This window comes from Macrotis lagotis, chromosome 1 (assembly GCF_037893015.1).
Source record: "Macrotis lagotis isolate mMagLag1 chromosome 1, bilby.v1.9.chrom.fasta, whole genome shotgun sequence".
Taxonomy (NCBI): Eukaryota; Metazoa; Chordata; class Mammalia; order Peramelemorphia; family Peramelidae; genus Macrotis; species Macrotis lagotis.
Window position 1 is genome coordinate 151,654,802 of NC_133658.1, and position 13,941 is coordinate 151,668,742.

Below are 13,941 nucleotides of genomic sequence, written 5' to 3' on the forward strand. Positions count from 1 at the left end.
TCATCATGGTGGGGGGTTTAAACCTGATTGAGGTACTGTGATTTAAGAGTTCCAACTAGCATGCCCCAAGGAGGGGCTTTTTGTTCCCACAGTAGCTTGTATAAAAGCAAGCCATCAGTATTTCCCTGGGATGAGAAAAGCCACAAGGAGAAGGGATGAGAATCCTAAAAGAAGCAATGAACCATTCAGTGAGTGACCATTGTGTCATTATGGCCTTGCCCTCTGGAGCAAAAAAGAGCATTTCATCCCGGAAAAGTGGCAGGTAGGATGGATAGGGATAGGGAGCAAGACAGTAATTTTTTCTAACCATAAAAGAAGCAAGTTTCTTTGTAGGTTCAATGGATTCTGGCAGATTGGTTTCAGCTTGAAATGGGAAAAGATGCTTCTCCTTAGAAATGAATAACATCTGAGTTCCTGACTTTTGGGCTTCCCTCATTCTTTTCCATTCCAAGAAAAATGTAACTTTCATCCCTCTCTCACTTGTCTCAAAATTTACATTATAATGAAAGTGCTGTATTCTATTGTCTTACTTCCCTTGGTGACCAAGATTGGTTTTCAGAATGACCTGTTCTTCCTATATGTTCAGCCACACACTTCTGCTCTCCACTCCCTCCCTTGGTCAAGATGAACAGCCTTCCCTGCTGGTGGATTGCCATGGCAATCCTTAGCTGAGCTGTCTTCTGCCACTGCAGAGGCAATGTGGTCTAGTGGTCAGCTTTCTGGATTTGGAGTCAGAAATACTTGGGTCTAGATCCTACCTCTGATGCTCACTAGCTGTGAAAGCAGACTCAGAGTCCTCATCTGTAAGAATGTCTGTAGCTCCTGTCACTCAATAGTCCTCAAGGCTGCCTAGACAGATACTGGGTAACCCATGTGTCACAGTGGGCTCCTCAAGCATCTCTGACTTGGAAATTACAGACCAGCTGCTGATATTTATCATGGAAGGGAGCACCCCACACACACACACACACACTGCTCCCTTCCCCTCTCCATCTCTCTTCCTCTGTGTCTGTCTGTCTGTCTCTCTCTCTCTCTCTCTCTCTCTCTCTCCCTCTCCCTCTCCCTCTTCCTCTCTCTTTCCCTGAGGCTTCAATGAAATAATGTAAGTAAAATGATTTGCTAATCTTCAAATGCTATTATGTAAATGTCAGCTGTTGTTAAAGATGTGGAGGATGGATAGAGTTCTGTTTACACATGTTATATAACATGCAAAATAACAGAAACGACCACAAAGGGGGTGGCAGGGTGGGATAGATTTCCAGGGCTCAAAGCAAAGAACACCTGTGACTGTGGCATCAGGTAGCCAGGAAATGAAGAACAAACTGTTACGATATCTCTCAGAGAGGGCTGGGGAGATGGAACAGCAGAAACAAATGGGCTTCCCAACCCCCCAGAGGGGAAGGGGGGGAAGAGAATGCCTGATGCATTGAGCCAGAACAAGCCCAGTCTGAGGGAGGAGCTGGGAAACCTGAGGCTGGGGTTTCCAGATGGAAGAGTTTATCCCTTCCACTCCAAAGACAAATCTGTGGGTTTCTTGTGCTCCATCCTCTGGGAAGCTTTGAATATTTCCCTCGTGCCTTTGACCTCTCTCTGAGGTAGGATGGGTGTTAGAGGGCATTACTGTCACAAGCCCCCTTCCAGAGACTGCAGGCCTGCAGCCAGCCTTCCTTATAGTTAGGAAGAAAGCGGGGCGGGGGGGGGGGGGGGGGAGAAAGTAAGGGTGCTGATGACACAAATTTCACATGATCACCTTTACTTTTGCCTGCTCCAGGACATTTAACAAGCCCAGTGCTTGGGACCCTGGAGAAGTTGGCCAAATTTCATTGACCTCAGAATCTTGGAGGTAAAGAGGGGCTGGTCTTAGTCTGGGCTCATTCAACCCCTCTCCCCCATCACCAGCAATCTGTTTATTCAAGTGCCCATTCCCATAGTGATGAATGCTACTGGTAAGCCGTCATGTCCCTTGACCCCCTTACACCCCCCCCCATGACAAACAGGAAATCAGGACATTAGTCAGTTCAACCACAACCTCTGTGTTAAATATTTATTTTGGAGTCAAAGCTAAAACTGGAGAATAAGGCGAGGCGATCTGGCCAGGATCACAGACAATCGAGGTTCTCCAGTCCCTCCAACAGACAACAAAGAAGAAGTAACAAGGTCCTGTGTAAGCCTGGGAACCTTTTTGACAGCCCCCAGGTGGGGATAATATTTAAGGCGAATGATATAGATTGTGTCATTAAATGGAGGACATCAGTGTGGATCAAACTCAAAGAAGGATTAAGTCTCAGTTCTCTCTAGAAGAAAATCATTACTTGTGACCCTAATTAGTTCCTCTTTTCAACAAACATACAATGCCCACATGCTCTCTTCCCTAACTTTTCAAGCAAGAAAAGGAGTTGAGCAAACCCCCAAATTTTTGAATAACTTGCAAAAGGGAAAGCAAATTAAGAGTTATCAGTCACCGAGTTCTTCGAGGCTTATCGCTCCATCCTCATTCCTGCTTATTCTCTTCATCAAATATCCCATGTTGGAGCACCAAGGGTCTCTGAGAAGTTTTATGTGCTATGACCTAAAAAGGAAAAAAGAACAGACCTTGGATTGGGCTCCTCTGCTAACCCTGTAGCTGCCGCCTCAGGGTTGAGTGAGTTGCCCAGTGTTCTTTCTTCTGGGATGCCCTCTTCCAGGGTTCTGAAGCCTACCTCCTGGGGGTGCTTGGTGTGAATTTAGCAGGGCTGCATTTGGTGCCATGAGTTGGTCGGGTGTTATTCCTATTTGGTAGATAAAGAAGTGGCCTCCCCATTCCCAGGTCAGAACTCTCTGCACTGTACTATGTGTGTCATCCCATGAAGCTTGGCAACACTATATCTTTCAGAAACTGGACTGGTGCCTGTGTCCTTTGGAACAGAAGGGATACGGAGGAGGTTATGGGGTTTAGGAGTGGCCTCTTTTCTGGGTCCCTTGGGATTGGAGCCGTTTCTAAGGTGCAAAGGACAGAATGAGGTGTTCCAACTGGAACTTGGTGTCTCTGGAGCATGTTCCCCTGGGATGGTCAAGGTCAACTTTGGTGCCTGAGCTCAGCTTACAAACCAGATCTCTTTTCTCCCTTTCCCCAAAAGCACTTTTAAGTCCTCCCTGCCAAGGTCCAGAGGATGAAGCATCACCTTGCTTTGTCCTGCTGCTCATCCGTACAGCATCCCTGTATCCTCCCAACTGCTGTGGTTGGGGGGGAGGGGAGAAGAGAGGCTCCTTTTCCATTCCTTTCTGGCCCCAAGCTTCATCTGCGACTCTTGAGGACCAAACAGAACCCATGTCATGAGGGAAGCTACAGCAGCGCAGGTTAAGAGGGAGTGGAGAGGCTGGGGAGTGAATGGGTGGAGGTTTTGGGATAAGAGCCAGAAGCAACGGGAACATCGGAAAGACAACAAGCTGGAAACATGCTGTCCACTGCCTGGGAACATGGGGACCACCCCACTGCCGTCAGGGGTGGCCTCCACCCTCATCCGCCTGCCTGGGCTGGCTCACTCCAGCCCCTCCCCAGGACCATTTCCTTGGGAGAGGATCCTTCAGGGCTACCTTCCTCCATGTGTCCCTCACCCCCTCTATTGGCATTGCATGTGTGTGTGTGTACTTGTCATTGTTTCCCCACATCTATGTGTATGTATTTAAATTTCACCCTTCATGCCTCTTTTTATCCCTCCAGCTCTTTAGCAACTGTGTCCAGGCTCATTCTTCCCTCTTTGTGTCAGGCTCTTTGGGTCTGTTTCTCTCTGTCCCTCTCAGTGTGTTTGTCTGTCTATAGGCAGGCTTCCCCTCCCACATGCTGGAAATGTTGCTGGAAACTCTGAGTGGTCCTTGTCTGGTGCCAGAGACTCCATAGGGTACAGAAGGAAAGCTGCTGGGAAAGCTCTTGTGGTCCCCTGGGACCCCAGGACTCCTCCTCCTCCTCCTCTAAACACGCTCCACCCTGAGCACTGGGACTATCCTTTCTGCTGCTCCTCTGCCTGGTCCCACCCTTGAAATGAGATGGGCACTTGCTTACCCATAGCCTCGACCAAATTACCCCCCGAGTCTTTCCCCACCCCACCCCCACAATTCATATAAACATACAATGTGAGGAGGGAGGGAGGGGAAAGAGCTACAGACAAAAAGTATGACTTTTCCCTACACTCCACCCTACTGCAAACAGTCCAGAGATTGGAAACTCTGCTTGGTTCCCTCCCTTCTTCCTTCTTCCTCTCTTCCCTCCCTCCCTCCCTCTCTCCAACTTCAGATTCCCTTCCTGCTGATTTGAGTTTTTCTCTTTTTTATCTCCGGCCTATCTCACACCCACACTCCAGTTCCCCATTTTCTCTGTTTCTCTGAGTCTGTGCCTCACTGCCTCTCCTTCCCCATCCACCCACCCACCCTGTAAGAGCCTTATTCTGCCCCAGTCACGAGGGAGTGAGAACACACCCCAGGCTTCTCCCCTTCCTTTCCCTTCCTGGCAGCCTCCCCAGAGGCCCACAGCTGTGGGCTCAAGGTGGAGGATTGGAGGGAATGCTCTCTTCCTCACGGACTCTCTCCATCCTTTCCACCAGCTCTCCTACAGGTAGGTGCCAAGGAAGAAGAGGGGGCAAGGGAGGAGAGGCTGAGGTCAGGAGAGGAGGGATCAAGGAGGAAAGACCAACCAATCCTTCAAACCAGATGAAGGGAAGGCGGACTGGCTCCTCCCCCTGTAGTCCACAGAAAATCAGCAGAAGGTGGTGGTGGGGGGGTCCTATGCACATGGAAACTGAGGTATGAAGAAATTAAGAAGAGGACTGGGGTCGTCCTGCTCCCAGCTCCTTACTGTTCAAAGAAAATAATAAGCTTTCCAAAGAAGTCTTTTCTTGTCCTCTTGGAGAGGTGGGGAGGGGAGAATGGGGAAGAGGGAAGGAGTTGAGGTTAACTACCATCACCCTATTTATTTTCCCATATATGTGACAAGAAAAACCTTCAGGTGGTACTGTATGGATGTTAGATTCTGAGAGTCCAGGAAAGTAAGGAACTTACCAAAAGGGATGGAGAGTTCTCAAACTCAAAGGAAGTGGACAGAGCACTGATTTGGGAATCGGACCAGGTCTACTTCTGATCCTACCCCTACATCACCTGGTGGGATAGAGATCAAGACCTTTTACTTCCATTTTCCCCTAAATGAAGTACCTGGCCCTTCTGCATTCCCACGTTATCCCTACCTCAAACTCTAGAAATACTGGTACCAAGAATGTAGAGGCCTGGTTGGGCAAAGTACATGCAAAGATCTGCTTACAATAAGAGGCTAGAGTATCTGGACCCATTCTTATCCCCCCACCCCATTAGGGGAATTGAGATAGGAAGGGAGAGGAAGTATTGAGAACACTGTTGGAGGAAAGGGGATAGTTGGAAAATGGGCATAATCCTACCCACTGAAAACAGCCAGGGCAGGGATAGGGACTGGACCTAAAACTCCCAGATAAGAAAATTACTTCTGTCAATGCATGTTATCACCACCTCTGCAGCAAAGAGTCATAGAAAGACTCATGGGGGGTGGGGGGTAAGTAACTGGTGTTAGATCACACAGATAGTCCTGGAACCTTCTTGACTCCAAGACTAGCTCTGCCACACCAGAAAAGTGAATTGGCCAGCCAGCTTGGAGGGAAGTAATCTACTGTGAATCTCTCCTAGTGCTCACAGAAGTCAAGGGAGGTCAGGAGAAAGAAGAATCCAGGGTCAGTTAATGATATGATGATGGTGGCAGCTAGGTGGTACAGTAGGTGGAGCACTGACCCTGGAGCCAGGAGGACCTGAGTTCAAATCCAGTGTCAGACACTCGATACTTACTAGCTATGTGATCTTGGGCATTAACCCATTGCCTCAAAAAAAAAAAAATCATGAAGATGATATATAACCCAAAAGCACTGAGATGTTAGGACCTGGTACCTCTGGGCTGTCAGCTCTCAGGCTTTCCTGATTCATGCCTCAGTTTCCCCCTCCATAATGTTTAGGAGAAAGAATTGCAGAGAGCTTTGGTGTGTCTGTGCTGCTGATGTGGCCTTCCCTTTAGTTCTAATTGAATACAGCTTGTGAGTGCCTTCCCTTCCCACTCCTCCCCACCCCCAGCAGTCAAATGGGCACAGACAAGCAACAGCCACTCTCCATTCAGAGCCCCAAGTTGCATTAGTGGCTCACAAGGAGGGTCTGCCCCCAACCTCCTTCCCTCCTGGTATTTCATTACAAGTGAACCCCATTTCCACCCCATTGCAGAGCACTACCCAGGTGGAATACAACCCCCCCAACCATGGGTATGCACATTCCCTCTTCTCAGAAAGCAATTGCCCCCCCCCCATTTCTCCCAACACTGCCCTTTGTGAATGTGGAAGCCACCCACCAACAGTTTGGATTCAATTCAGGAGGTAGCAATGTGACACAGGCAAGTCCTGTGACTCTAGTTGGGGGTAGGGTAGAGGGAAGTCCCATGTCAGCCCATAATCTCAGCCCACACTGAGAGTCCCGGTCTAACATTACCCTCACCCAGCACAGGGACCACCTGCTGCTCCTCCCATCCACCGCCTGCTTCTTCCCCTGCCCTCAGCCTCATTTGTCACCCTATTCCTCCTCCCCATCTCCAGGTCATGTCCCCTCTCCTGTCACCCCCATAGGGGCTTTGGGCTTTTTCCTCCCAGTGCTGGCCACCTCCCCTCCACCCACTGCTGATTTCCAGGGACAAACCTTTCTTTGCTACAGCCTCGTTGTCTGGAGCAACAAGTGCAAGTCTGGGAGAGAGGCATCTACTAACAGACAGAGCAAAGGGAGAGAAGGGAAGAAGGAAAAGCAGGAGAGAGGTGTAGAAAGGAGTGGAGAGAAAAACAGAAAGGGGAAGAAGCAGAGAAAAGAAAGAGTTGAGACAGAGAGAGATCAAGGGGGAGAGAGAGAGAGAGAGAGAGAGAGAAAGAAATGTTTAAGATCAGAGCATCCTGAGCCCAGGACTTGAGGGCAGGCCAGGCCCCATTGGCACTCTGGACTCCCCAGAGTCCCTGGGAACTAAAACAGAAACAAAAAAGGCTATGACCATTTCATGCTGAAGTCCTGACTCAGGAAAGATTTTCTACCCCTCACCAAGAGCACGGCCTGGTCTTGGGACTAAGGGGAGGGACCCTGGCCGTCTCCTTTGAGGCACATCGCCAGGCCGGGCCAGTTTCTCTCCTTCCTTCCTCTGTGGCTGTGCCCAACAGCTGTTTCCATTTCTCTTTTTTGGGAAGGAAGTCATAAAGTGCTTTGAGATCCCCCTAGGGGATGCCTGAGGCCTCTCCCATCAGCACCCCCATTCTCGACATCCCTCTCTTATCCTCTCCCTCCCCCTGGTCCTCCACTTCTCCCTCCCCCCCACCCCTGCAGTTCCTGGGTCACTCAGACAAGCGGCTCATTGTGCCCGATCCAGCAGCTGAGGCGGCGCCAGGAGCAGGAGCAGGACAAGCTGATGGCTGGTGCCCAGGGGAGGAGTCTGCCTCTTGGGGCATCGGGAGCCCAGGTGATCCTCCAGACTCCCTTCCCCAGCCCTCCACCCCCATCCAGACCCAGCAGGGGCTGGGCCTTCCAGAGCCAGTTCTAGTTCTCCCTGTTCTTTCCCCAAGGGAGAACTGGTCCCCTCTGGGTTCGTGGGTCCTGGCCGGACCATGCAGTCCCCACATTACAGCCTCCCCCCGGGGCTCAGCCTCCACGACTTCATCCCAAGACACTTCCAAGCACAGACGTTACCGCACCGTCAAGGGACCCGGGTGAGTGAGGGCACCTGCCCTGACCTTGGAGAGGCCAGTCTGGTGGACGGGATTGGGGAGGCAGAAAGGATTTGACTTTGTTCCTGCTGTCTTCACCTAGACTGGACTTCTGCTAGGCCCCATGCATTCTGTAAACGGAGCCCTTCTCCCTTCTGCATCTTGAGCTTCCCTCCTTGCCTCCTCCCCAACCCCAACAGGTTCCTGTGCTCCGGAATGGCAGCTCCAACACACTCAACTTCCAGTTCCATGACCCAGCCCCCAGGACCGTGTGCAATGGGCACGCCACAGCCAGGAGAGTCGTTCCAGGTTTGCTGGGCCCATGCTAGCCATCCTCATCAGAGACCTCTTCTGTTTCCATCTGCCTTGGCTTCAACGCTTTGCTAGTTTCCTTGCTTCCTGAAAGTCTGGTTAGACAGTATGGTAGAAAGTAGAAGATATGGTATCGGCCCTTCTTCCTCCCAGCGGTGGTGGTGGGGGGGATGTTAGAAGGGGTGGTCCTGACTCTATTACAGGGTTCAGGGTTCAGACATTTTCCCAGGTTCCCTTTTCCTTAGAATCAGCTAATACAATTGGTGCTGGCTTCATTTTGCTTTTGATACAAACACCACACATTCAAAATCTCATATACATATAGGGTATAATCAAGGCATTGCCCATCATGCCCTATGTATATGTTTCTAGATTTATAGCTATGGATGTTAATATAGATATATAGATCCCTGGGAGATCATGCTGAGGGCAGAGTTTGAGAGAGAATGATGCAGCTCTGACCTCAGGCAGCAGGTATTTTGAAGTCAAAGAGGTGGAGAGGACAAAAGAAGCAGAAATTATTTTAATCTTTTTGCTGCTGGAAGGTACCTTTGATTCCTGATATTTTCCCTACTATATATTTTCCTGGACTGAATTAACCTTCTTGATATTGCATTTTGTGAACTTCTCTCCTTGTATATACTACATACATACCGAGGGCAAAACAGAGGAAAAATTACGGGGTCAACACAACTCTGTGGATCCCATCACCACCACCACCACATACTCCTAATTGTACATGGAGCATCTCAAGGCAGGCAGGTCGATGCTAGATCTTGGTTTCTGGGGGATGAAGGTCAAAGACCCCAAGGTCAGTCTCTATAATGACTGGCACCTCCCAACCCAGGATAGAACTCTCAGGGCTATCCTGGTTGATAATCTTAGAAAATAGACTTCAGGATAGAATAGGGACTAAGGGGAAAGTGAGAAAGGCTTCTCTAGCCCAGAAGATGAGTGAGAATGGGAACCACACTGCTTGCTTTCATTCTTTGAGTTAAGGAGGATGAGGTAGTATCTTGGGGTAGTGAATGGTGGCAGGGGAGAGGGATAAGGGCACAAAATATGTTTATAAAATCCCATTTCCATAAATGATATTGGTCTGATCCTTTACTCTAAAACAGTGATTCTCCCCTGGGGTAGGAAAGCTATACTGAGAACACAGGGCATCGCCTATATTCTTAAAGTTTGGGTCTAAACATTCTCAAAAGGTAATCAGTTTGGATTTTCTTTAAAAAAAAATAAACATGTACCATATGCTCCTTTTATCTGAAGGGATCAGGGTACACTTTTGTGTGTGTGTGTTTAAGCCACAAAATCAAATAGAATGTCATAACTCTGAAAAGTTCAGGGGTCACTGTCCTGAAAATGTAATGGATAAATGGAATGAGTGTATGCGGTGGGCTCCTTACTGTTCTTTTCTTTTCTACCTTTTAAATGCTACCTACAGATCCTTCTTGGTATCAGACCTGGCCTGCTTCTGAGAGCCAGGTCCCTGGAGGCAGTAAACCACCCACATCCCAGTATAACCCAAACTGGTCAGCTACGTGGACCAAAGGCAGCAAACAGCGGGAGAAGTGCTGGGTCAAATATGAGGGCATTGGGCCAGTGGATGAGAGTGGCATGCCTATCGCTCCTCGTTCTGTGAGTGCTGGGGGTACCACGAAGAGGGTGGGAAAACAAGACAGAGACGGACCCTGAGCTCAGGATATTCACTTGTTTCAGTTATGTTCAACTCTTTGTGACACCATTTCAGTTTTCTTGGCAGGGATGCTGGAGTGGTTTGCTGTTTCCCTCTCCTGTTCATGTTACAGATGAGGAAACTGAGGCAAATAGGGTTAATTGATTTGCCCAGGGTCACTAGGAAGTATCTGAGGTTAGATTTGAACTAGGGTCTTCCTGATTCTAAGTCTGATACTCTATTCAATGTGCACCTAGATGCCCCTGAATTCAGAAATGTCCCTTGTATTAAAAAAACCTTCCATTATCTCACACTGATAAGGAGGGGAAAGAGTTTTGAATTTGCAGTAAGGAGAGACCTGATCTTTACCATAGGATTTAACTTCATCTCTAAAAGCCTCTGTTTCTTCACCCATAAAATGAGAATAATAATACTGGTATATGTTCTCTGAGATACAGTGAGGAAGAAGCTTTGTAAAATTTAAAATTACATAGAAAGAAGATCATATGAAAAAACTAGGATTTGCATAGTGCTTTTAGCTTTTCAAATATGGACTCATTGTTGACCCTCAAAGGTAGGAGAGATATTGGCCTGTTGAGGTAGGTACTATTATTAGACTCATTTTGCAGATTAGTTAGAGAAGAGAGAGAGAATGAATGACTTGAGGAGGGTCAAACACACGCTGTTAAGTGTCTGAGGCAATATTCAAACTCAGTTTTTTAAATCCAAAACTCCCAAGCATTGCACTCTTTCCACTATACCACCTAACTGCCTTGTTTAGAAAGCTGACTTCAGATCCAGAAAGATTTGGGTTTAAATTTTACTTCTGAGGGGCGTCTGGGTGGTGCAGTGGATAGAGCACCATCCCTGGAGTCAGGAGTAGCTGAGTTCAAATCTGGCCTCAGACACTTAATAATCACCTAGCTGTGTGGCCTTGGGCAAATCACTTAACCCCATTGCCTTGCAAAAACTAAAAAAAAAAAAAAATTACCTCTGACACTTAGTGACTCTGTGACCTTGAAGGAGTCACTCAATCTCAGTACCTCAGGTATGTCTAAAATTATGCTTTGAAGACCAGGTATTAAGTGCTTCCAAAGTGAGGTGCTATTTTCCCCATAATATCAGCTCAGCAGAGACCTCTGTATGTCCTTTCCTTTTCTTTTTTGTTTTGCTTTTTTTGGGGGGAGTGGAGTGGCACAGTTGGGGTTAAGTAACTTGCTCAGGGTCACACAGCTATTTGAGGTCAGATTTGAACTCAGGTCCTCCTAACCACAGGGTGGGTGTTGCTCCTGGGGCTGGATTTCATTGAAGAAGTTCTGGAGGTAGGAAAAGGAGGATAGCCTAATTTTTGCCTTCTCTATTTCCAGAGTGTAGGCAGCCCTCGGGATTGGTACCGGAAAATGTTCCAGCAGATCCACCGAAAACTTCCAGGTGAGACCCAGTCTTATCATGGCTGGTGCATGAGCAGAGTTGAAGGTGGCTGGGAAATGGAAAGGGATAGGAGGAGAAGGAGGAAGAGATGGAAAGCCTTCCTCTAAAAGAAAGCACATGAATCTGAGTCTTTAAGGAAGCATCTTAGAGGTAGAAAAAAGAAAGCAGAGCCCTGTACAAGGGTCAGCAAAATGGCTGGAATATATCACATATATCAGGAGTAACGTGTAAGAAGAATTAGAGAAAACTTGAAAAGGTAAGCCAGAGCTACATTGGGAAAGGGTTTAAGTACCTGTAACATGAAAGGCATAGGGAGCCATAGATGGCTCTTGTTTGGGGGGATAAAATGATTGGACTTGTGCTTTAGGAAGGTTATTTTGGTAGCTGGGTGGAAGATGGCTTGGAGAGGAAAGAGACTGGAAGCCAACTGAAAAACTGTGGCAATAATAATAATAGACTGAATTAGAACAGAAGTGTTATGAATGAAGAGAAGGTGGAGATAAGCAGCTAAAATCAGCAAGATTTGGCCAGTGAATGGAAGTGACCTGGGGAATGCTCTAGAATTTCTCTAAATTTTAGCAAAGCACTTCATAGAACCTCTCATGAGGAAAAGATAAAGAGATGTAGGCCAGATCAGAGGTGTTTAAATGATGCATAAGTATCTCTTATGACTTACAAAGTCACATAGTTACATGGTCTGGGGTTTTTTGCATTTATATTTATTTTGTTAAATATTTCTCAATTGTATTTTAATGTGGACTGAGGAGGCCAGACTTGCACTAAGGAGTGTTATGGACTACCTATGAAAGATAGTATAGTTAGATGAATCTAGAGTTGATTGGATGACCAGATCCAGAGAATAGAAATGAGTGCTTCTGCATAGTGTGGATACTAGAAAGATCCCTGAATTTAGACTTAGATGATCTGATTTCAAATCTTGCCTCAGATACTTACTTGCCATATGACCCTGGACTTCCTGCCTCAGCTTCCCCTTCTGTATAATTATTGGTTGTTTGTCTTTGGTTGTTGAAGAAGATCATGATATCAGGGAGGTGATGCCATATGTGAATTGGGTTTGAGTGAGTTGGGCTGTGCTAAGTCACCAGCCTCACTTTCTCCTCCAGAGCCATCTGGGTCCAGTGGCCACATACGGATCAGGATGACTGGACTTGGATCAGGATTGTGAGGGTTAAGTGACTTATCCAAAATCACATAGCTAGTAAGTGCTAAGTGTCTGAGGTCAGATTTGAACTTGGGTCCTCCTGACTCTAGGGCTGGGTGCTGCTACACCCCTAGCTATGAAATGGAGATAATAACAGTTTCAACTTTCCTGTATCATTGTGAGGATAAAATGACATAGTATATGAAATGCATCTGTTGTTCAGTTGTTTCAGTCATGCTTGACCTTTTATCACCCCATTTGAGATTTTCTTGGCAAAGACACTGGAATAATTTGCCATTTCCTTCTCCAGTTCATTTTACAGATGAGAAACCGAGACCAACAGAGTTAAGTGATTTGCCCGGGGTCACACAGCTATTAAGTGTCTGAAGTCAAATTTGAACTCAGGTTATCCTGAATCCAGGCTCCAGTGCTCTATTCACTGTGCCACCTAGCTGCCATGAAATGAATTGCAAATCTTCAGGTGCCATGTAAATGATATCTATTATTATTATTATAAGTTCCCCAGTGATTCCAGATTGGCCATGTGCTATTTATTTAACCTTTTTCTTTTTGATTTAGATAAAGGGAAAGATAATTCAAAATTATCTGGAATATAGTGAAATGAAATATAATAGAAGTCAATGTAAAAGCTTAGCCTTTTCTTCTAAAAAGTCAGTCTTCTAAATATAAGATTTCAATGCATCAAAAGGGTGATATTGCAACTAAGAAAACCAAGCTAATCTTAGATGACTTTAAGAGAAACTCAGCCACAGAGCTGGAAGGATGACAGCCACTCCCCACTTTGCCCTGGAAGAGATCATATTTACTGCAGCCCACCCACTTCCAGATGTCAAATTTTAGGAAGGAAATTGATAAAAAAAAAAAATCCGTAAAAAGACAACCAGGATGGCTGGGGCCAAATAAAGATTAATTGAAGGTACCTGGAAAAGAAAAGACATAAGAGGACATGGCTGCTGCCTTCAAGTATTCAAAGGACTATTCATGAGCCCCAAAAAGCATTTATTAAGTGCCTGCTGTTGGCCAGCACATACTAAGCCCTGGAGGATACAAAAGAAGACCAGAAAGACAGATGATGCTCTTAAGGTGCTCACAGTCTAATGAGTTATATAATATGTTGGAGAAGGAATATCCACTTAGTCTGCTTGGCCCTGGAGAATAAAACTAGGAGTGAGGCAAAATGTCAATGAGGCAATTGAGACAATGAGGTGTCTAGGTGGTACACTGGAAAACTTGTAGGGTCTGGAGTCATGAATACCTGAGTTCAAATCCAGCCTCAGATACTTCTTTGCTGTGTTATACCTAGCAAGACATTTAACCTCTTTCTGCCTTAACTTTAAAATGGGGATTATAATAATAATAATAATAATAACTACTTCCCTGGTTGTTGTGAGGATCTAGTGCGTTGTTTGTAAAGCATTCATTGTGAGCCTAGCATAGCCAGGTGAATAGAGCACAGATTCTAGACTAAGAAGGACCCGAGTTCAAATTCGGTCTCAGAAACTTTACACTTGCTGGCTGGGTGACCTTCGGCAAGTCACTTAATCCTGATGGTCTCTCATCCAAGACTG

At 46.7% G+C, this 13,941-nt stretch overlaps 1 protein-coding gene and 1 long non-coding RNA gene across 5 annotated transcripts in view; one reads left to right on the forward strand and one right to left on the reverse strand.

The window, feature by feature from the left end:
- Nucleotides 1–1,753: 1,753 nt before the first annotated feature.
- Nucleotides 1,754–7,341, reverse strand: LOC141504259 (uncharacterized). The gene is made up of 4 exons (XR_012473252.1): nucleotides 6,727–7,341; nucleotides 5,032–5,127; nucleotides 3,162–3,286; nucleotides 1,754–2,569 (listed from the first exon to the last, which is right to left on the reverse strand). It is a non-coding gene; the product is annotated as an uncharacterized LOC141504259 (long non-coding RNA).
- The window catches only part of SORBS3 (sorbin and SH3 domain containing 3), a 37,420-nt gene continuing 27,701 nt past the window's right edge, over nucleotides 4,223–13,941 (forward strand). Inside the window, exons 1-6 of one of the 4 annotated variants that reach the window (XM_074209146.1) lie at nucleotides 4,223–4,588; nucleotides 7,393–7,525; nucleotides 7,629–7,772; nucleotides 7,970–8,078; nucleotides 9,529–9,722; nucleotides 11,127–11,190. In XM_074209146.1, coding sequence (XP_074065247.1) covers nucleotides 7,475–7,525; nucleotides 7,629–7,772; nucleotides 7,970–8,078; nucleotides 9,529–9,722; nucleotides 11,127–11,190 — 562 coding nt within the window. In that variant the 5' untranslated portion in view covers nucleotides 4,223–4,588; nucleotides 7,393–7,474. The remainder of the gene's footprint in view (nucleotides 4,589–7,392; nucleotides 7,526–7,628; nucleotides 7,773–7,969; nucleotides 8,079–9,528; nucleotides 9,723–11,126; nucleotides 11,191–13,941) is intronic. The other 3 variants (XM_074209145.1, XM_074209148.1, XM_074209147.1) reach the window with 3 other exon arrangements.